Here is a 24763-nt window from a genome sequence, read left to right as displayed (position 1 = left end):
TCCCAGGCGTGAGGTCAAATTTCCTAGTCGCCATGACGACCTGGGATTTGTTGAGCCCTGGGTGAAGGGATTATAATGTAAATACAGCTGGGGTGCTCATATGCCTTTAAAAAAAAAATATTCAAAATATGCTTTTGGATTATATACTCTGTTCAATTTTTTTGTAAAAAAATTTTTTTTATCCCAAAACCTTACTGTGTGGGGACATAAAAAATATGGAAATGGATGTATTAATGTAACTGCCCCTTGGACAGACAGTGAGCACAGGCACATTACCACAACCGCAAGCCAATAGCAGCCCGCGGAAAGTAGAAAGACACGCCGGACGCTAAACTTCTGACAGCAGCCAGGACACTGGGGACTCCTCATCCCTAACCTCTCCAACACAACCCTGACCGGTTTAACCCTGGCCACGAGGGTAACGGACCCCCAGGAAACTGATGGACATGCAATCAGGGAACATAGGAGGCAAAGTTTTGAAAGGGCAAACCAGCCCGAAACACCACTCCAGAAAGGGCATACCTGTTATGAATGTAAACCTTTAAGAAGTTGAAATCATAATTAATGTTCTAGTTATCTATACACCCTGGATATTGATGCTCACCCAACCACCCCAGACTATACCCTCATGTAACCCACTGAGACGCACAGCCAACAGGTCAAGAGCGGACATACTTCTACTCCAAGAAACCCACTTTGCCCAGAACAAATCGTTCCCTCTCCTGAGCAGACACTATAATAATTATTATACAGCAAACTCTCCGACAGGCAAACAGAACGGAGTGGCGATCATGCTTCGCAAATCTTGCCCCCTACATTTAAAACAAACACACCTTGACCTGCAGGGACGACACATCACAATTTTGGGAGACATAGGCCCCCAAAGATATGCGTTCACATTGATCTATGCATCAAACAGCCCGACCACCTCAAGCTCTGCGAGCGCACCTGATGCTTTTCCCTTCACACCACCTAACAGTAGGCGGAGACTTTAAAGCCACCCTATACCCAACCATAGACAGGCACCGCACGGCGTAACCCTGGAGTAACCAACCACTGACTGCCAAATTGGACAAACTACTGCTCTCGTTCGCAACTAACTTTCATCTGCTGGACATATGGAGAGCCAAACACCCAACAACAAAAGACTACACTTTCTACTCACCCCCACATCACTCCAACTCTAGAATAGACATGTTCCTGATCTCCCCCTCCCTCACACAACAACATGTCAAAACCTCAAAACATAGGCTCAATAACGTGGTCAGACCACGCAGATTTTACTCTAAAAATCGACCTACCCAATATAGTGTGACCATGGTCGGGCGCCTAAACCCCACACTCCTACACAACCCAACTAACAAAGAAGCAATTCAAAAAGTGATCTCCAAATACTTCACGTTAAATAAAACCTCAGTACCGTCCTAAGGTACAGCACAATCATAAATGTTGCCTCAGCACAAAAATAAAAACACCTCTAAAGGCCAGAACATACACTCAGACAACTAAGAACCTTGGAAGACCAATTCAAGAAAGGCCCAACTACAGATCTACAAACACAAATCACGAAATGTCAGGTAGACTTGAAAGAATTCATGGCCACAGACGCGGCAAAGGCCCTTCAATGGACCAAACTATTATTTTATGAAAAATCTAATAAAGCAGATACCCCACTAGCCCACGGACTGCGCCAACGAACCACACAAACACTGACAAAATTACCACCCCAGACCAGCAAACAAAGGAACTCCCTGACCAAATAGCGGACCTTTCAAACATACTTCTCAGAGCTCTATGACCACAATCCACAAGCGTGCCTCGTCCCAAAAGCCCTCCGGGACCTGACGGACAGATATCTGAACTCCACTACTCTACCTGCCCTCACCCGACCAGCCGCGAACCATTTAGCAACACCGATCACCCAAGAAGAAGTGGCAAAAGTCATCAAAAGTCTCAAACTGAACAAAAGCCCAGGCCCAGACGGATACACCGGACTATATTATAAAACCTTCACGACCACACTCACCCCACACCTATGCAACCTGTTTAACACAATACTAAAAGGCGACCTACTACCAAAAGAAATACTGCAGGCCAACATCTACCTTCTTCCGAAACTGCACAAAATGCATCTAGAGCCAGGCCACTACCGCCCCATCTCATTACTGAATGTAGATATCAAATTATTTACGAACATACTTGCCAACCGCTTAAACCCCTACCTACACAAATTAATCCATCCAGATCAGGTAGCATTCATCACCAACAGGAAGGCTAGCGATAACATCAGGCGCACATACGATCTCATCTGTACGGTAGCACACAAGAAAATGTGACTGCTTTGGCCATTCTTGTTGTAAGCGGGTTCCCACGACCATTCCTAAATGCCCTGCAGACACTATCCGCCACCCCCACAGCCAACGCTTACCCATCCGCCATCATTCGCAATATACAACGGCATGAGACAGGGATGCCCCTTATCCCCCATACTTTTTGCCCTCTCGCTGGAACCCCTGCTACAATCACTCAGACATAATAAAGATATTGCGGGAATCAAAATCTGCACAGAAGAATACAAAATGGCAGCCTATGCAGATGACCTACTGCTAACCATCACCGACCCCACCAACTCCATGCCACCACTATTAGCTGCCGTACAGGACTATGCAACAATTTCAGGATACAAGCTGAACATAGCAAAAACGGAAGCCCTATCGATCCACATTGAGCCACACCAGCTCCAACAACTGGTACGCATGTACCTTTTCAACTTCACAAACACAGATATAAGATACCTGGGGACCCGCATCCCAAAGGACCCGAAACAAACATACAGGCTCAACTACACACCACTACTACAAACCGCGTCACAAGATCTTAAATCCTGGGCAGATCTATCGATCTCATGGATGTGCTGTTCCATGTACTACCCTTACAAATTGCCACCGCAGACTTTAAAGCCTTGCAAACCCAAACAGATATTAATATGGGCCATAAAAAAGCCACTCTACATACGAAACAGATCTGGGGGCCTGGGCCTCCCCCACTACATACATTACTATCACGCAGCGCAACTAGCACATGTACAACACATCCACGCCCCATACGGTATAACGCGAAGGGTAGACCTGGAGCACAACATTTTTGGCAGGGACTTCCCATCGCTCTACATCTGGCTACCCAAACAAGCTATGCCACAATTACCCACCACCACCCCAGCAATACTAAACACCATCAAAATTTGGGATAAGATTACAACCAAATGCTCCATGACATCCACCCCCTCCCCACTCACACCAGAACACCGGACTGGGGAGACATATGGGAGGCCACGATATGCGTAAATCACAAGGAACAAGCGGATGAAATGCTAATGCGCTGGGTACCTCACTCCTTTCCAGCTCAAACAAATGGGCATCTCAAACACTGACCAGTGCTGGAAACTGTGCGGGGGGAAAGGGCACCTACCTCCACGTCTGGTGAGAATGCACTGAAATAGCTCACCTGTGGCTCCAAATTTCACAATTAGCATCCAAAGCACTACACACAAATATCCCACTAGACCCATGGACATGGCTCCTTTCCAAACCTCTCAAAAAAACACCCCTACATGCCAAAATAAACTAATAGCTAGAATCGCCCTGGCAACAAGGAGGGCAATTGTTGAAACATGGGGCAGACCCGAGGTACCATCGCTGCAAACGGTGATACGCAAAACAGAAGATGCCAGGAAGATGGATAAATTATCCGCCTTGGTACATGACACCACCACCATCAACAAAATCTGGGACCCATGGCTCTACGAGTTCCCTCAAGCCACGTGAGGACCCCGGGCTGACAGGGGGCAGAATAACCACAGTCAACCTCACACCACAACCCTTTCCCCACGCTACACCCCCCTTCATCCTGAAGAATTTAATCCCCCCATCCCACCACGTCTGGACACCCCACCCCTTTTTTCGCTCTCTCCTCCCCCTTCTCACCTCCCCTCCTCCTTATTCACGCTCTGTTTGCTCTGTTTTACTTTACGCATCGGTCACTGTTTTGTACCAAGATTGTACAAGTTTGTACCAAAATTGCGAAGCATGTTTTACCCTATTGTATATGATTGTATAACTTGTTCAAAATTTCTAAATAAAGAATTATAAAAAATAAAATAAAAACTTAAAGTAATTTTTGGAATTATTGCCCAACATCATGTTTTAACACATTAATGAGATAACAGTTCATAAAAGAGAATGGGGTCATTGCAAATCAGAATCACATATGGATTCGTCACATAGTTGTATATATTCTAAGGAGAAAAGAAATACAATTAAAGTCTGTACAAGTACTTAATGCAGTCACACATATATATAAATATATTAACCCAGGGATGTGGAAGTTGTACTTCCTGAAGGCTGGGACAAGCAGTTATGGGTGCGCGGCATGCAGTTTGTTTCTGCTCCTCAGGAAACACTTAATTGTGGTCCGGTGCTCTCTAGTGAGTCAGAGTGCAGCTGCTAGGTCTTACAGCATGCACTCAAGTTGTGTAAAGAGGAATGTGTCATGTATTGCAGCCTTCAAAAGCTAAGGAAAGATTTTCTTATGTGGCTTATGGGGGTGAGGTTAAGAAATTCAGCACACACCACACACTACACACAGCCATTACATACATCCACCAAACACACGTTAAATACGGCCACCACACACGATTTATAAATATATTTAAGCTTTTTTTCAAATTTCCATTTTACTTATGTTATGATAAATTTAAAATTGTGACTATAGCAAATTGATTGATGTTTTGCCATTATCAATAATACAGGACTACTTTATGGCTGTTGACATTAAACATGTCACATCTTTTGAATATTGCATTCACAAAAAATAAAAATTTCCACAAGCCTGTAAACCATCTTTTGTATTAACTAAATGTATTCAACCAAGTGTAACATTTGTGTATTAGTGGAAGGGAAAAAAAAACCAAAAAAAAAAAAACAGAGCCATCTACTCTTTCCCACACTTTTGGGTGTTTTTTTCCTCTTGCGAACAGTGACTTGCTGATTGGAGATTTAGATTGCTAAATGCAAACCTCTCTTTTTTGGTTTCCTAACGGAGTGAAAGAAATAAGCCATTACTTTACGGTTTGTTAAATTATAAATTTAACTCATCAAGCAATGGATTACCAACACTGCTATTGAGGTAGAGAGAATAATAATTTCTTTATAAAATTAATTTGGAACAAACAAACAAACAAAACAGTAACAAAAAAAAATCCCACACGAAACAAAAACAAGATTAAGTGTTTTGCTGGAAATAAAAGGAATGCCCCAAATACAGAAATGTGTCTCTTACTTATCTCCTGTTATAGTAATTGTGAATCCATCATATTCTTTCCCTTGATCTTTGAGGCTGGGGACTTTTGTGTTCACTGTGAACCCATCTCTTGTTTTGCTGTTAAACTGCTTTCAAAAAGTAAGATATAAGTATGATCAATTTAAGGGATGAACAGTGAAAGGATTTTTTCTTTAAGATCAAATCTGTGTAATTAACTTACATATAGCCTACTGGGCCAAATGAGTTTGCCAGAAAAGTATAGCTGAATTGCAGATAGCTTACATAAACATTTTGTAGCATAAACAAATATGAAAAGGTTTTACACTTTTAACCAAATTTAAGATATTACATAGTTGTGTTTATTTAAGCTAAAAGGAAGCACTTCCCTGCTGCCCATACTCTACAGGACAATTACAGAGCCAGATATAAAATTCATCAGGAAGTGTTCAAGGCAGAGGAAATGGCTTACAAACGAAAAAATTCAGATATTTTTAAATATCTTAAATTCCGTTGTTGTACTGAAAATGTTACTTATCATGTAGAAATAATCTACATATTTGTAAAAATTACAAAGTGGTAAAAGGTATACTTATATTTTATCATTAGACTCCAGGACAATTACTTGATTTTCTACAATGTAGGAGGGTGACCTATGACTAAACAAATACCAAAATGAACCGGCTGAGAATTTTACATTTTCTGTTAAAGTACAAAGCAGCTTACATAAATGTGTGTAAACGTTAGCAAGAAATATATAGCTACAAACTACTATTTCACGTAGAGCATATTAGTTTGTCTAATTTTTTTTTACAGAATACAGTTCTTCCTGTTGAACCCATTAGTACCCATCTCTGTTTTTTCCTGCAATAAAAACTTCAAAGGCACACCGTATATTTGTGTACAAAATGGCATGTCGTACTATGGTAAGATCTTGTAATGACACATTGCTTGAAATATATTACATACTACTAGTTATGTCTTTAACGCTCAGAAGTAGTGAGAAAAAAAAAAAAAAAAGATTGTGGTGTAAAGGGTATAGAATGTGAGCCTTAAATATTAGCAAGTGTTAGTTTGAGCTAAACAGACGCGTTGAAAACTGCTAACAATATAAATATGTTCAGCTGAAAGGCACAAAAACCAAAAATACATGTGAAAGAAAATAGTCAGGCAAAATAAAATGAAGGCGAATTTCATGAAAATTTAACTTTTCTTAGCTTTGATGTATAAAACAAGTTGATATACACGCACACCAGGGCCTATGGAAACTTCACAAGGTAATGGCACATTTTAGGCTTGGCAGATTTCATTTGGATATTTTATCAAAAAAATCCCTTCGTCAATTCTCTAGAATTACTGAATAAAGTTGCTGAAGCCTGTGTGTAAATTGCTGAAACCTAAAGTGAATGTTTTGAATAAAAGTATTAAAAACAAGTAATAAAAACAGTCACCCCACAATATCCAGATGCTTAACCCCTTAAAGACTGAGCCAAATGTACACGTTGTGATCAAAACAAAACGTAAACAAAAACTTGAAATTGCGCTATATGTCTGTTCAGGCGCAATTCGTCTCTAAATATTATGTGCACCCACACTTATTATATATCATTTTATTCAGGGGAAACAGGGCTTTCATTTAACATCTAATATTTAGGTATGAAACATAATTATGAATAAAATATTTTAAAAAAATGGGAGAAAATAAGATACAAACAAAAAATGTTTATTTCTACGTCACATTCCAACTGTTAATGTCATAATACGGTTTGCTTTTACTGCAATAAAATACACATATTTGTATTCAGCGATGTCTCACGTGTAAAACAGTAGCCCCTATGTACAGGTTTTATGGTGTTGTGGGAAGTTACATGGTCAAATATAGCATGTTACATTTTTCAGTTTTTTCACATTGAAATTTGCCAGATTGGTTACATTGCCTTTGAGACCGTATGGTAGCCCAGGAATGAGAATTACCCCATGATGGCATACCATTTGCAATAGTAGACAACCCAAGGTATTGCAAATGGGGTATGTCCAGTCTTTTTAGTAGCCACTTGGTCACAAACACTGGCCAAAGTTAGTGTTCATATTTGTTTGTGTGTGAAAAATGCAAAAAAATAATTTGAATGCCAATTTAGGCCAGTGTTTGTGGGTACTAAAAAAGACTGGACATACCCCATTTGCAATACCTTGGGTTGTCTACTTTTGCAAATGGTATGCCATCATGTGGGGTAATTCTCATTCCTGGGCTACCACATGGTCTCAAAGGCAACGTAACCAATCTGGCGAATTTCAATGTGAAAAAACTGAAACACAAGCCTTATATTTGACTCTAACTTTTGAAACCATCATAAAACCTGAACATGAGGGTACTGTTATACTCAGGAGACGTTGCTGAACACAAATATTAGTGTTTCAAAAGAGTAAAACGTATTACAACAATTATATTGTCCATGTAAGTGCCATTTTACTGTTTTGAAACACTAATATTTGTGTTCAGCGAAGTCTTCTGAGTAAAACAGTACCCCCCATGTACAGGTTTTATGGTGTATTGGAAAGACAATTATTACCTTCAAGTATTGGACGAATACTGTGCGGAGTACTCATATGAGGATCTCCCATCTCACAAGACTTCACGTGACCTCTCTCCCTCTAAGTATGTTAAAGAGTAATTTACCCTGCCTCAGGATGAGGCTCTTTTAGAATCTGACCCCATCTCTGACGATACTTGACTGGATACTATTGGCCGACCCTTATTCGACCCCGGGTATATCAAACATCCACAATCTGTTGAGTGGACCCCACCAGATCACATTGCTAAATACTGCAGGATGTGGCTCCGTAAACCCTTAGAGAAAGAGATGAAAGCCAAATTAAGGGCAGAGTGCCCACGTCCTATTATCCCAGACAAGGTGGCAATTACCCCAGAATTTGACCCCTTGCTTGTCACCTTCCTATATAAAAAAAGGGGAAAATCCCCGTAAAGTCTTAGAGCAAGGCCTAAAGGCAACTCAGGATATACTTATGGATATTGCGGGCCCACTTATACAAATATTTATTATTGATTTGGCAGGTAGCACTTTTGATGCACATATGGTGAGAGAATGGGCACAGAGGCAACACGAATGTTGCCATCTTGACTGAACGGCGTAAAGCATTTTTATAGAATATTGATTCCAAGCTTGCTGAATTAGGCACTAAAGAGCTTGGTCCTGAGGCACAAGGTATGTTATTTGGAGACAACTTTATTACAGAACTAAGTAAACACGTCTCCGTGTTTACAACGCTTACCAAAGCGCAACCTTCCCTCCGCAAGGTGTTTAGGACCCAACGTTTTTCTGGGAGAGCTGGCCACTACAGAGGCCGAACGACTGTCAGGGCTGCCTTCACAGGCTATAGGCCTCGACCCACGGACAACTGGAACTCGGGCAATACCCGTTTTCACCACAGACAGTTCTTCCCCTCTCAAGGATCTATTAGAAGACGTAGATCCACTCCCATCCGCGGTCAGGCTGGTACAGGTAATAAACTCCCCTTATTCTCATGTACCTAGGCAGGCAAATCCATTTTCCCAACAGTGGTTGTAACTCACTCAGGATTCGTGGATCCTACTCCAATCAGGATGTCACAAACGGACGATACAACCTTGCAGGCCGATCTCAACAAATTAGTTGCCAAGGGTGCTATAGAACGATCTCTCAAACTACAAGGTTTTGTGAGCAACAGGTTTCTGGTCAAGAAAAAGTCGGGAGACTTACGACCAGTCATCAATTTAAGGGAATTGAACAAGACAATCAGGTACAGACATTTCAAGATGGAAGGCATTCAATCTACTACGAGACCTTCTCTACGAGGGAGATTGGTTCTCTCGTTTCGACCTCAAGAATGCTTGCCTCACGATACAAATAACACCGGACCATTGCAGTTTCCTTCAGTTCTGCTGGAATCAAGAACTGTGGCAGTTCAACGCCCCCCCCCCTTCAGACTATGTTCTGCACCTTAGTGCTTCACCAAGCTAATGAAACCAGTAATAGCATTACTGCTTTCACAAGGGATTCGATCCATCATATACCTGGATGATATCCTCCTTATGGATCAAGACGAGGAGACGCTACACCTTCATACAGACATAACTTCGACTCTCCTCCAAAACAATCTCCAGAAATCATCTCTAATCCCGTCTCAGACGGTGCAGTTCCTCGGATTCCAGATAGAGTCTGTTCAGCCAGTTCTTCAGCTCCCCGCTTCAAAAATCAAAACCATCAAAAAAGACATCCGAAGATTGTTAGTCTCACCATCTCTCCGCCTTCGTGATTTAGCTTGCATAATCGGATTACTTTCCGCCTCAATCCAGGCAATATTCCCAGCTCCATTACACTATCGAGCAATGCAATGCCTCAAGACACATTACTTAAATCGCTCAACTTCTTACGACCAACATATTTCTCTCACAGACGAAGTCCGCCTGGAACTCTGCTGGTGGCTTCAGCATATGGAAACCTGGAACGGGAGAGCTATCTTCAAATTGCGACCCGATATCATCCTGGATTCAGATGCCAGCCTCCTCAGATGGGGCGCCACCTGCTCGGAACATTCTACCGGAGGTCTCTGGTCCCCATCAGAACGAGCACTACACATCAATTGCCTCAAACTGATTGGAGGTTCCTTCACAATTCGCAGTTTTGCCATGGACACCTACAATTGCTGCCTTATTCTGAGAATGGACAATGTGTCAGCAGTACAGTACATGAACCGCCTAGGTGGCTCCCGATCCAAGATGTTATCGGAACTGACAAAGGAGCTGTACCAATTCTGCCTGGACAGGAACATCTCTCTTCAGGCGGAATATCTACCGGGCTCAGACAACCTCGTCGCAGATTGGTTTTCCCGACACTGGAGAGATTCCAGCGATTGGCAACTGGACCCACAAATATTTCACCATCACCATTTCCGGATAGGGCTGTTCATCCTAGATCTGCTTGCGTGTCGCCTGAATCGTGAGACAGATGCATTTTTTCAGCTGGCTTCCAGACCCAGTGTGCCTTGCAGTCGATGCATTCCTACAAGCATGGCCAATGTCCGGAGCATATGCCTTCCCTCCTTTCTCCAGGATTCCAGGCACAATACAATATCTCAAAACACAGGGTGCCGAGATAACACTGGTGACCCCGTTGTGGTGTACCCAATCATGGTTCCCCTATCTCCTGGAAATGTCAGTGGAATACCCCCTACTTCTACTCACCTCTTACGATCTCCTCCAGGATTCATCAGGAAGCATCCATTAACTAGCACTACAAGGTCAGCTCCGTTTGGTGGCCTGGACCATTTCAGTGGATCCTGGAACGTCTCTGGCCTTTCGGCAACTTCTCAAGGACTCCTATGGGATTCATGGGCCCCAGGGACAAGACGGTCTAACCTCTCGGCATGGCGAGGTTGGTGTGGCTGGTGTTTGGAAAGGGACATTGATCCCTTTTCAGCTTTAATTACCATCATGAACTTTTTTTTGTCCCTTTTCAATCAGGGTAAATCCTATCGGCCGATTGTCTTTCGTTCCGCTATTTCTGCGGCCCATACTCCTATTGACAACTCTTCAGTTGGCAAACATCCTTCTGTATGTAGACTTTTACAGGGCATCCGCCTTGCAAGAGCTCTTGTGGGCCCCCCCCCACTGGTTTCTTATGTGCGACCTCACAAGCCAGTGTCCTGTCCCACGATTGCTCACTGGATCAAGTGGCTCCTAGTCATAGCTGGCATTGACACATCTTTTGGTACTCATTCTGTTAGAGGTGCAGCCGCCTCTTCTGCATTTTCGGCTGGAGGTTTCCTGGTGGAAATTTTAGCTTCTGCAGATTGATCCAGGGAATCTACCTTTTATTTGTAGCAGTCACCTCATGTGTCTCTTTTCATGTTCTCCTCGCTTTAAAACGGCAAATATGAAGCCTCCTGTCTTGCCATAAAATTTGGGATTATTCTAACCTTAGTGACCAAATAATATACATTTTATTAAAGAAAGGAGGCAACTATTTTCCCACCTGTGGAATACTCCCCCACCGACCTAGGTAGGCATCTCGTAATACCTCAATATTTTCGTTATCCAATTATTTTGTATGTACTCAACTAGGGTTTCCTGTTCTTCTATTACAGAATGCATTTCTAGTTGTACACATCTTTAAGTCATAGCCTTATGTATTTGATGTGAACTGTTTTTGAATACATGGCCTTAATGTTTGTTAGGAGTATTTGATTCTCTTACACATGAGACAATACTTTCACTATTTCTCTCACTTTTTTCGTTACCTTCGCAAAAAAAGACTTATCTTCATTTATTGACACCAGTTTACATGGTTGACTACGGTAGGATCTATTCATCGATCTACTGTTTAATCGTTTACATGGTTGATTCTACGACAGTCGGCTACATCAAGAAAGAGGAGTTGGGAGGGGCATGATGACTAGACATACTCTGTTATTCATTCTAATTGGTTAGACTTTTTACTGATTGTTAACTGTTTCTTTGCTGCTGGGAGTTACAGTAAAGAAAGATAAGCAAATATTCGCCTCCTGTCTTTTATAAAATTTAGATTATTCGGTCACTAAGGTTTGAATAATCCCAATTTGTAGACTGTACCACTTTGCTGAAGTAGTAGTACAGCAGAAGTACATAAAGTGTAGCCTAGTGAAAGACATATTTGCTAGAATCTGGCAAGCGCAACATATTGGTAAAATGTGAATTTGTATAAAATGGATCACGTAATTTTTTTCATGAAGGATGCACTTTAAATAGTCACTGCCACCATGTTTTGACATATTAGTAGTACTGGACACATCTACCACAAAGGACCCCACTATTTTCTTGTTTCTTAGCCATTTGAAATAGTTATTGTATAATGAGGAAAGCAGAATGTTTACACTTACCTTTCAAGGAGATGGTAAATGAATAGGCCTATGATACAAGCCCAGAGGGGCCAACTGAGAAAAAACATTCTAAATGGTTAGAAATTAAAGGCCCCAAGGACATTCCTGCTCAAACATTCCTGCTCTATAGGTTTATCTGATTAACCAGCCCTTCCTGAAGCTAGGGAATTAAAAAATTTTTTTTATAAAGAAATCAGATTATAAAAACGACTATGATAATTGAATTTGTAATATCAAACTTCAATATAAGAGATTGCTGCTTCCTAATTATACCTATATCCTATATTACAATGTTCCATTCCATCATACACTATCAAAAAACTACACGCCACTGTAGTAGTCGTCATGTATTTCTGCAATGGGGTTCAGTTGAAGGTGGGATAGAAACTTTAATTTTTAAATACAGAAGCAAATGCAAAACAAATCCTGCCAGCCAATAAACACAGAAAACAATTACAGACTATTGCACATGTTTAAGTAACGAACACTTTGCAATATGTTAGAGGTTCTCAAAACGAGTCTTCCAAAATCCCTTCTAATCTAGTGACTGTGCAAAAAAAGAGGTAAAATATTTTCTTTCCCACTTTGATGGTGATAAAAATGACAGATTTCAGTTCTACATAAAATAGATCTTACCTTCATTATTGGTAAGAGATCTTCCACTCTGTAAACTTTTTCTAGAGCTTCCTTAACTTCCAAAAGTCCTCTTGGATTGTTGGCACTAAAAATGAAGGAATAACTCATTTACATGTCGGAAATTGTCAATATGTCTGACATACAACAAAATACATTTTGTTTTACTGGAATAAAAAAAAAAAAAAAAAAGAAAAAAAAAAAAAAAAAAAAAGAAGAATCTTTGACACTTTAACCAAGGAGGATTTTTCAAGGGTGCATTATTCTTTGGCCTCAAACAAACTCGAAATGGTCACATATGTATTCTACTACAAGAACTTTCCTCAAGACAATCAAAAACAATAAAAAAACTTTTCTTTTTATTGTTCTATTATTCTGATTAATGCTTGTGTAGTAGAAATGAAACCCTGACTGTAATGGAATACAGGAGTTTATTATTTGGAAGTCCAAGAGTGTCAGTCCTTCTTTTATTTGAATATCTGTGGACACCTAGTTGGGCATTAGAAATCAGCAATCTGAGAGCACAAGCAATACATATATAATCACTATTATACTATTCCACAGCACTGTACATGGGTACAATTAGTACAAGTAAAAAGAGAAAATGTACAATACAATTTTTTATTTTTGCAGTGCATATCAAGATTACAATGTGCGTGAGGTACCCCAGCGGCAATCCTCATGCATGATCAGAACATATATAACAATAGGGTAGTCAGGAATACGTGCACTAATTTTCTGTTTATATATTAACAGAAATATAGTAGGAACATTCGGTCAGCCTGTGTGTAGTGTATGGTTAGTGGTCATTTAGCCGCAGTAATTGGGGAGGCTAGTCCAGCCAAGATTGCTTTGGGTGTTAAAGATGCTAACCTGTCGTATAGCTAAGCGTGGAGTATATTGAGGCCCTGTATGTTTGGTCCAGTTGGGTATAACATGGTAGTGGGTGGCTCAAAAGGTTAATCTATGTGATTTGCGTGTGGATGAGCAGGGTTTTATGCCGGTATGTTTAGTATTCGATTATAGGGTACATTAGTATGGTAAATAACCAGCTTGTCAGTGGTGTTAGTAGGTTACGTGCAGGCTGGTAGTGCGTGTGTTGCTGTACTGCTGAGATGAGGCATGAATAAGGATATAACATAATAGGGAGCAACAAAGAAAAATAAATGCAATGAGTGAAAACCGTACTCAGCAAACAGAGTCACTGCGGCTGCAACCCTTCACCCAATGCCGCTAGTGTGCAGGTACAAATAGTCAATCCTTTGGCCCGGTATGGTGTTCTTTTGTGCCCTCTTGCCGAGTTGTGGCAGATTCCGGTCTTCGTGTGTCTGGTATGGATCGTTGTGGTATCCCAAAGTCCAGCTGCGTGGGTCCCTGCTTCAGGCCCATCCGCTCGGCGCCGTGGGGGTTTGCGTTTGTGGCATAGTTGTCGTCGTTGGTGATTCCCATGATCTCCGTGGATTTGTTAGGATCTGGTGTTGTGAGTGTGGTCTACCTCTCTGCTTCTTGCTAGTTTTAGAGAGTGTCTGTGGCACCCTATAAGCTGGTTCCGCTGCTTGGTTCAGTCGTGTCGGTTTGTGGGCCGGCGGGAGAGGTCTCCCTCTTCGGCGCCATCTTGAGGTCCTGTTCAGACGGAGGCCTGCTTTGCTTAGACAGCCACTAGAGGTGGAGTTAACCCTGCAAGGTAATTATTGCAGTTTATAAAAAAAACTGCAATAATTACACTTGCAGGGTTAGGAGTATTGGGAGTTGGCACCCAGACCACTCCAATGAGCAGAAGTGGTCTGTGTGCCTGGAGTGTCCCTTTAAGGAGGCTAAGGTGGGGGCAAGCCACCTAAATGCTGGGTTAAAAACTTTAGGGTCAGGAATACATGTTTGTGTTCCTGACCCTATAGTGTTCCTTTAAAAGCCTTTGTACTTTTGCCAGTGTCAGACTCACAAATCACATTTGCTGATATTTGAGAGATACAAACACACACACAGCATTGAGAAAGTATTTGGACATGTTAATTTTTTTTCATGTTCCACCCTCACAATTCTTATTCTAGACTTGGTTAATTCTTTCAAGTCACATTACAGTTTGCTCAGCCTTATCTCTACTGAAGTAGGCATGTGGTCAGACAATGCACAAGTCACCATAACAATAACGTCAAACATCATATCCAAATGGAGACTCAGCAAGCACCTCCGATCACAGCCACATGTAGTAATGAAAGCTAAGGTGGACCTGGCTGACTATTTTAAAGAAAATACCCGCACCAGACCACATCTACTTATATCAGGAAAGCACACAAATGTGTCATCAGGGTTTTTCTATTAATAAGAGTTCAGAGCAGAAAAAGCAAAGAGAAGCCCAAATCTCATCCATAGGGGCAAATAGCCATAATTTAAATAAAACAAACCCTCAATCTTTACATCAGTCCCAGCTTCTCCAACTTAAAAGGGAACTTACTACTTTTAAATAGTGATGTCGCGAACATAAAATTTTCGGTTCCCGAACGGCGAACGCGAACTTCCGCAAATGTTCACGAACGTGCGAACCGGGCGAACCGCCATAGACTTCAATGGCAGGCGAATTTTAAAACCCACAGGGACTCTTTCTGGCCACAATAGTGATGGAAAAGTTGCTTCAAGGGGACTAACACCTGGACTGTGGCATGCCGGAGGGGGATCCATGGCAAAACTCCCATGGAAAATTACACAGTTGATGCAGAGTCTGGTTTTAATCCATAAAGGGCATAAATCACCTAACATTCCTAAATCACAATGGATATGGATTGACACCTGACATGACATATTGACACCTTGACATATGGATTGACACCTGTCCTCAGAGACCCTGATACACACTGACACAGAGCAGAATAGGGACTGTTGCCCCTACATAGGGTCACTTGGCAGATATGGATTGACACCTGTCCTCAGGGACCCTGATACACACTGACACAGAGCAGAATAGGGACTGTCCCCCCTACATAGGGTCACTTGGCAGATATGGATTGACACCTGTCCTCAGGGACCCTGATACACACTGACACAGAGCAGAATAGGGACTGTTCCCCCTACATAGGGTCACTTGGCAGATATGGATTGACACCTGTCCTCAGGGACCCTGATACACACTGACACAGAGCAGAATAGGGACGGTTCCTCCTACATAGGGTCACTTGGCAGATATGGATTGACACCTGTCCTCAGAGACCCTGATACACACTGACACAGAGCAGAATTGGGACTGTTACCCCTACATAGGGTCACTTGGCAGATATGGATTGACACCTGTCCTCGGGGACCCTGATACACACTGACAGAGCAGAAAGGTGACAACAAGCCCCCTGCTGTGTTTGGTCTTCCACCTCCTCAAAGCCACCTTCCTCCTCTGACTCCTCTTCTTCAGACTCCTCTCTCTGCGTTATTATAAGGTGTGTTAAGTAGTACTATTCTTATCAGTTTAATCCCTGTTACGAGTAGAGGACTATTTCCTTGTTTCGCCAAACCCCTTCAAAGATGGAAAAAGCGGTATGAGTGGAAGAAACAAAGAAATGTGGTCAGGTGGTGGTGCCAGCCCCACCGAGGGCTTGTACCCAGGTATGCTAATAAACTGAAAAAATAATATCTCCCAAGAAGGAGATCTAAAACTGGCATAGGAAAAGGTTAGACAACTATAATAAAGTGATACCTACAAATCCTAGTGAGCATAGGTGTATAATAGAGGGAGAAAGGGAAAGCAGAGTAATGCTTCCTAATACCGTGGTTAGTATCCTTTGTTAAAGTAAATTGAGTAATGGACAAAAGTCTTTATTGTATCATTTATAAATAACAAAGGGATACTATACTCATTCCTCTATAGTGGCTAATTGTGTAATAATGGTAATACTATTACCTATTATATAATATTGCCAGGGGCAAGTAAATTCCCTCTAAATAGATGGGTATAGGCAGAGAGTATGGAGACCGGAGTGATGCTGTCACAAAAAAAATTCCACACTGCTGAGCTCTGCAATGACGGCATTCTGGTGGTGGACACAGCATGCGTTGATTGGCGTGCTGTCGGGCTGACCCCGGGTGCCGATGCTTGCTGTCTGACTGTGCCACTAGCTCCTTGCGATGACCTCCCCCTGCTTCCAACTCGTCTCCTCCTCTCTGTCTCCCCATCTGAACTTTCGCCCTGTTCTTCTTCTTGTCGAGCGGGCACCCACGTGACATCCATGGACGCATCGTCATCATCAACCGCTTCACTTGTATCTGACAACTCAGCAAAGGAAGCAGCAGCGGGTACAACATCATCATCATCACACCGTACATCCATGTGTGTAATGCTGCCTGACTGAGACATATCCCTGTTATCTACATCCTCTGGCAATAATGGTTGCGCATCACTCATTTCTTCAAACGGATGTGTAAATAACTCCTCTGACAGATAAAGTGAAGCGGCTGTGGTGCTAGTGTTGGTGGTGGCGGCAGGCGGGTGAGTGGTATCTTGAGAGGTGCCCAAAGCTAAGCTGGAGGAGGATGGTGCGTCAAGGTTCCGAGCGGAAGCTGTAGAAGATTGGGTGTCCTGTGTTAGCCAGTCAACTATGTCCTCAGAACTTTTCAAGTTCAGGGTACGTGGCCTCTGAAAACTGGGCATTATTCTAGGGCAAAAGGGAATCACAGCACCATGACGGACCCTGCGGGGTGGCCTGCCTCTGCCTGTCTTTTTTTTTGATTAGTGGTACTATGCGTGCAAGCTACTGTGAGACCAGGTATGAGTGGCACTGTGCAAAGGTTGGCAGAGTACACGCTGTAGGCCTGACACACACGCTTGAAGACAACTAACTGCTATTCAATCTATAACAGTGTAAAAAATGTTTTTGGTTTTAAATGCACGCAATTGTGACACCAGATATGAGTGGCAATGTGCACTGGCAGAGGTTGGCAGAGTACACGCTGTTGGCCTGACACACAGACGCTTGCAGACAACTAACTGCTATTCAATCTATTACAGTGAAAAAAAAGTTTTGGGGTTTTTAAATGCACGCTATTGTGACACCAGATATGAGTGGCACTGTGCACTGGCAGAAGTTGGCAGAATACACGCTGTAGGACTGACACACCCGCTTGAAGAAAACTAACTGCTATTCAATCTATAACAGTGAAAAAAGTTTTGGGGTTTTTAAATGCACGCTATTGTGACACCAGATATGAGTGGCACTGTGCACTGGCAGAGGTTGGCAGAATACACGCTGTAGGCCTGACACACAGAGGCTTGCAGACAACTAACTGCTATTCAATCTATTACAGTGAAAAAAAAGTTTTGGGGTTTTTAAATGCAAGCTATTGTAACACCAGATATGAGTGGTGGCACTGGGCAAGTGGGCACAGTATTCACTGTGAGCCTGACACAGAAGCTGGCAGGCAGGCAACTGCAATTAGATTACACAGGGGAAAAAAGCAGACTGATGTTCTAGCCCTAAAAATGGCTTTTTGGGGTGCTGTCCTTACAGCAGAGATCAGATGAGTCCTTCAGGACTGTAGTGGACACTGAATACACTAGCCTAGCTATCCATTTTACTATTAAATGAGCAGCAGCTACACTTTCCCTCCTCTATCTAAGAATGCAGCTTCAGAATGAATCTAAAATGGATGCTGTAGAGGAGGTGGGAGGGTCTGGAAGGGAGGGTCTGCTGCTGATTGGCTGGAATGTGTCTGCTGACTGTGAGGCACAGGGTCAAAGTTTACTCAATGATGACGAATAGGGGGCGGATCGAACCGCGCATGTGTTCGCCCGCCGTGGCGAACGCGAACACACTATGTTCGCCGGGAACTATTCGCCAGCGAACAGTTCGGTACATCACTACTTTTAAACACAAAACACAAAAAAACATTGTGCCTTCCTACTACATTATTATTATTTATATTGCGCCAACAAATTCCGCACAAATTATTTATATTGCGCCAACAAATTCCGAGAAATCTACTAGGGAACAAATGTATGACCTCTTGTGACTTGCCCAGAAGTGGTTTCAGAAATCAACTCTGCTGCTGTAAATTATTGAAAAGCTTGTTGCCGGTCGCTATCTCCGGCACCTGCCGATAGTTCTACAGAAATTGGTCAGTCAAGTGGATCCAAAGGAACCAGAAGAAATTATGAACTTGACAGAAAGATACTGGTTTGCTAATGAAATTCAGGGTAAAGAGCCTTAACTGAAACCTAACTTCCAAAGAAACCAGAAACCTGGAAAGAACTCTGCAGGGTTTAAGGAAACAGAAGAAAGAAAATATTCTGGATAACTGGGTCCCCAGGTTCCCAATTAGACCACAAGACCAGACAGAGATAGATAAAGTGCTTTATATGCATAGTCTTTTTCTTCTTTCATGGTAACTAAAGTAGTAGACTTCTATCCCGAATGCTTAATAAGAAATAGCACACAGTAAAAATGGACAAGAAAATGCTAATAACATTTTCCTCTCCCTACGGAGATTCAATTTGCAGTATATAGGTATTACTCTGATCTATACTCCCTCCCACAGCCTCAGACTGTGGATGTGCAACAGCACCTAGGCATTCAAATAAAAAGTTATCTAACCTCAAATGTTGAGTGCATAATGTCCAGAAACTTCAGACTTACTAGACAGCCCTTTATCTCAAAAGGTGGCGGCAGTCAAAAGACAAAACCTATCAAAATGTAAGGGGCCCTCCAATACTACAAACATTATGCTGACAGTAGTTCCCACACTGCTCAACTGTAACCTGAAGTTGCTTATCAAAATACTGGCCACAAGTCTACAGCCCTTTATTCCGTCCCTCATACATTTAGATCAGGTGGGATTTGTACTAAATCGGGAGACATGGGACAACACCATTAGGGCATTAACAATAATGAACGGGGAGCACAGTAGAGCTTCAACAGGGTCTTCTGGGACTTTTTATTCCACAAACTGGCCTACATGGGACTGGGGTGCCATTTGCTAGGATGGATTAGGGTTGTCTACTAAAAACTGTGAACGGAGCACTAACTTCATTTTTGGAATTAGTCAGACAAAGCCCTAATATATTGACACAAAAAAGAAAACAAATACAAATAGCCACTTAGATAATAAGGCCTACTAGCGCAACCTACATTTATTTGAAAAGCATGTATCAAATCTGGCGCTGCGGTGTACACACTCCTATATATTTATTTATTAGAAAAGTGCTCTTTTCAAGAAGTTTGCTTAGAAAGTTTTATTTTATTTTTGTTTTTGTATTTTTATTGCTCAATCACTTAGCATTTTTGATATTTATTTTTTGCCTAATAACCTGAATAGAGACCGGCTTCCAAACATTGTGGCAGGCCTATCCAAAAGTTCAGTCAATTTGCCCAGCCAAACGTTAAGGGGGGACTGGCCTTGCCAGACTTAAAACAGTACTACAAAAGGAAGAAAATAATAAATACTTACTGAATGCAGTGTTATAAACTTTTAAACTATTTCTAGAAGTATTTAATTTTTTTATTTAGTCAGTTTATCTATATTTTTCATATTTTGTTTTGTTTCTTTGTACTTCCTTAATGTCACAGCTGAACTAACAGACATATTTTAAATACCACTTTCTTCCCTTTTTATTTTACCAAAATTCACCTGACCATTAAGCCACAAACTTTAATTTGCTTACAAATGTTATAAAAAGGTACTATATGAGGAGGCAGGAAAATAGGGTAAATGCATGTTTTTAAAAGCATGAAAACCAGGCAATCTAAAAGGATTATTAATAATAATAATAATAATCATAAAATGTCTGCAACATTAAAAAATTATGCTTTATTATGTATATTTTCAGGTAATATTGTTAAATAATTTTGCATTTGGTTTTGGAGAGTCAAGGAATTAAACTAATCATCTTGGGTGAGTAAACATATATAATCAGAATAAGTAGGTCACTGGCACACAGAATTAAAGGAACACTATAGTCACCTAAATTACTTTAGCTAAATAAAGCAGTTTTAGTGTATAGATCATTCCCCTGCAATTTCACTGCTCAATTCACTGTCATTTAGGAGTTAAATCACTTTGTTTCTGTTTATGCAGCCCTAGCCACACCTCCCCTGGCTATGATTAACAGAGCCTGCATGAAAAAAAAACCTGGTTTCACTTTCAAACAGATGTAATTTACCTTAAATAATTGTATCTCAATCTCTAAATTGAACTTTAATCACATACAGGAGGCTCTTGCAGGGTCTAGCAAGCTATTAACATAGCAGGGGAAAAGAAAATCTTAATTAAACAGAACTTGCAATAAAGAAAGCCTAAATAGGGCTCTCTTTACAGGAAGTGTTTATGGAAGGCTGTGCAAGTCACATGCAGGGAGGTGTGACTAGGGTTCATAAACAAAGGGATTTAACTCCTAAATGGCAGAGGATTGAGCAGTGAGGCCGCAGGGGCATGTTCTATACACCAAAACGGTTTCATTAAGCTACAGTTGTTCAGGTGACTATAGTGTCCCTTTTAACCCCTTAAGGACACATGACATGTGTGACATGTTATGATTCCCTTTTATTCCAGAAGTTTGGTCCTTAAGGGGTTAAAGTATTTAGCAAAATCCTTAGACACTAAAAAGAATAAATACCTATGATAAACAAGGATTCGGTCCTTTATAAAGCGAAGTATCTTCTCAAAATATTCTAGGTATCGCATATTGATGACTTGGCCCCTAAAAAAAAAAAAAAAAAAAAATCTGAGTAATAAGTGGACCACCGTTATTTAATGCATAAAATCACTGAATTGCTATACTGCATACTAGTCATATGACTTTAATGTAACGCTTTTGTAGGCTTTCCACTCGAGTTTTCAGATTGTGTGTATTTAATGGGTTACTACAACCACAATGGCCACTTCAGTGACTTTAAGTGACCATGGTGGAAGGAGTATGAATGTGCAGTATTTCAGCTTGAAACACTGCACATACTGAGTTATTTGCACTTGTGTGCTGGGGCTAGATACACCCCAAATCTGTTTCTGGCTACCTCATGTCAATTATGTGCATACATTAAAGGATCACTTTAGGGTCAGGAACACAAACATATATTCCTGACCCTATAGTGTTAACACCACCATCTAGCCCCCCTGGCCCCCTCATGCCTCCATAAATATAGCAAAATCTTACTGTATTCAAACCTGAAGCTGTAACTATGCATGCTATTTGCCTCAGAAAAACAAGCAGTCTGCTGACATCATCAGAAGTGGTAGCCTGATCCAATCACAGTGCTTCCCCATAGGATTGGCTGAGACTGACAAAGAGGCAGATCAGGGGCAGAGCCAGCATGATTCAAACACAGCCCTGGCCAATCCGCATCTCCTCATAGAGATGAATTGAATCAATGAATCTCTATTAAGAAAAGTTCAGTATCTGTATGCAGAGGGAGGAGACACTGAATGTTTGGATGCATTTTAGGCAGCCATGACCCAGGAAGGATCTCTAACAGCTATCTAAGGAGTGGCCAGTGAAGTTATCCCTAGGCTGTAATGTAAACACTGCATTTTCTCTGAAAAGACAGTGTTTACATCAAAAAGCCTGAAGGGAATGATTCTACACACCAGAACAAATTCAATAAGCTGTAGTTGTTCTGGTGACTATAGTGTCCCTTTAATACTGTCATACAAATTTTCCTCCTCCCTCCTCTTTCCCATTCCCTCCCTTGCTGACTCAGAGCATGCGTATGTGCTCTGAGCCAACAAAAAGGTCCAATCACAGGCTTCACTATCTTCGCCTGGTGCTAGATTTCAGGTAAGAATTTTATTTTACAATTATTTTTTTAAGGGAGGACACTACTAATGCCCAATAGGGCATTGTACATTGAAATGCAGAGTAAAAAATAAGGTTTTGAGTAACTGTTAATTTACATTACATTAATAAAATTAGCAAAAATAACAGCTAAATCAGCCAGTGTTTGTGAATAATTTGAAATGATACCTGATAAGGTTGATGTGATTGTTGAATCCTCTGATAAGACTTTGAGCAGGCATTTGATCTAACCACAACACAGGCTGGTCTGGATCAGAAATCCTGTCACAAGACACATCGAAAAAAAGTCCATGTTCAAAAAAAAATAAAAAAATTAAAGTGTCCATTTAAGGTTTCTTTTTATAAAACCGTGATTTTGATATAGATGAAATGCATTAAAAAATGCTCAAGCACTAATAAACAAATAAATGAACTGAACACTGTTAAAAATATAAAGACTTTTCTAAAGGAATTCTATACAATCCGAAAATACAATTGGTTTCTAAATAAAATATAGGCAACAATAATGGATGGATAGAAAGGTCACCTAGAAATTTATAGAATGACCGACTAGCTGTATTTCAGTTCACCTTAATAGGTATACATGTCATTTTTCTCCAACATGATATTAACATATGGATTTTTTCTCTGGAAAAAGCCACCTCAAACACTGTGGGAGATTAATTTCACTGAATTTATGGTCATTGGCTCAATTACATCATATTTCCTCAAAATATGCCCACTACTGAAAACAGACATACAGCTACTTACTGGAGAGGAGTCAAATAACTTGCACTAGGAAACGTGAAGACACGGATAAGCCATTTTAACAATTGTGATCGTAACAACACGATAGGTAATGCTGCCTCAGATACCTTCTCCATTTTACTGCAATATCAAACATGTCTCTCCACTGCATCAGTCTGGTTTTCCCATTGATTCGCACTTTTGAGTTTGTCCAAGTCTTCTGCACAGATTGCATGACTTCAAGGGCAGCCAGGCCCATTGCTGCATATAATAAACAGAACAAAGGAATTTGAGGAAAATGACAGATAACATAGATTAGCATTATGTCTATGCTATTCTATAAGATCCAAATATTGTACTTCTGGCCTTCGTGCGTAGATATAATCTTTGAATTCATTTTCTAGTTTCTATTACTGTATTAAGTACAATCGACCATCTGGTTATTCTGACTTATTTGAAACGTAAGAAGTATAACAGATCTTATTAACAGAAGTTCCTTTGTATATACATTAATATACATTTCCACTGCATCAGAAACTGTAGATCCAAAGTTTGTTTGAGCCGGGCCCTCTTCACATACCCCGCATGTCAAATGTGCTTGGTCAGAATGAATTGTTTTTCTATTGTCAAGTACTATAAAAATGCACTGATGAGCCACAACATTAAAACCACCTGCCATGGTGATGTAGATCCCCCTCGTGCTGCCAAAACAGCATTGAGTCATGGACTCCACAAAACCTATGAACGTGTCTTGTGCTATCTGGCAGCAGTTCCTTTAAAGTGAACGTGTAATGAAAAAAAATGATTTACCTGCAAATAGCTCCCATATTCACTGAATACACCATATATTAAAGATACCTTTTATAGTCAATGTAAAATATAAACATTTACTTTTCCTCTGTTCCAACACCGGTTCCTGGGTATAACACCCATCTTCTGGCCAGTCCTTTGATCCACATCTACAGGGAAAATGTGTGGGGCACACATGGATTGGATTTGTTCCAGCACATCCCACAGATGCCCAATCGGACTGAGATCTGGGGAACTATGAGGTCAAGGCAACACCTTTAACTCTTTGTCTTGTTTCTCAAAACATTCCTGAATAATTTTTGCAATGTGGCAGGGTGGATTATACTGCTGAAAGAGGTCACCACCATCTGGGAACACCACTGCTATGAAGAAGGGTACATGGTCTGCAACAATCTCTAGGTAGGTGATACGTGTTAAAGTAACATCCATATGAATGCCAGGACCCAAAGTTTCCAAGCAGAATATTACCCAGAGCATAACACGGCCTCCGCTGGCCTGCCTTTTTCCCATAGTACATCCTGATGCCATCTCTTCCCCAGGTAAATTCTGCACATGCACCCGGCCAGCCACCTAATCTAAAACAAAATGTGATTTGTCAGA

General features: G+C 41.2%; 2 protein-coding genes across 3 annotated transcripts in view; both read right to left on the bottom strand.

The window, feature by feature from the left end:
* Positions 1-24763, bottom strand: part of FAM89A (family with sequence similarity 89 member A) — a 533463-nt gene that overhangs the window by 310142 nt on the left and 198558 nt on the right. The gene's annotated exons all lie outside the window — the stretch shown is intronic.
* Positions 1-24763, bottom strand: part of TTC13 (tetratricopeptide repeat domain 13) — a 101708-nt gene that overhangs the window by 23376 nt on the left and 53569 nt on the right. The window contains exons 14-18 of one of the 2 annotated variants that reach the window (XM_063443098.1): positions 23482-23614; positions 22796-22888; positions 21452-21535; positions 12868-12952; positions 5338-5447 (exon numbers count right to left, since the gene is read on the bottom strand). In XM_063443098.1, coding sequence (XP_063299168.1) covers positions 5338-5447; positions 12868-12952; positions 21452-21535; positions 22796-22888; positions 23482-23614 — 505 coding nt within the window. The remainder of the gene's footprint in view (positions 1-5337; positions 5448-12867; positions 12953-21451; positions 21536-22795; positions 22889-23481; positions 23615-24763) is intronic. The other variant, XM_063443099.1, reaches the window with a different exon arrangement.

The sequence above is a fragment of the Pelobates fuscus genome, chromosome 2 (assembly GCF_036172605.1).
Source record: "Pelobates fuscus isolate aPelFus1 chromosome 2, aPelFus1.pri, whole genome shotgun sequence".
Classification (NCBI taxonomy): domain Eukaryota; kingdom Metazoa; phylum Chordata; class Amphibia; order Anura; family Pelobatidae; genus Pelobates; species Pelobates fuscus.
Note: the sequence above shows the minus strand (reverse complement) of the source record. Positions and strands in the feature narration are given on the sequence as shown.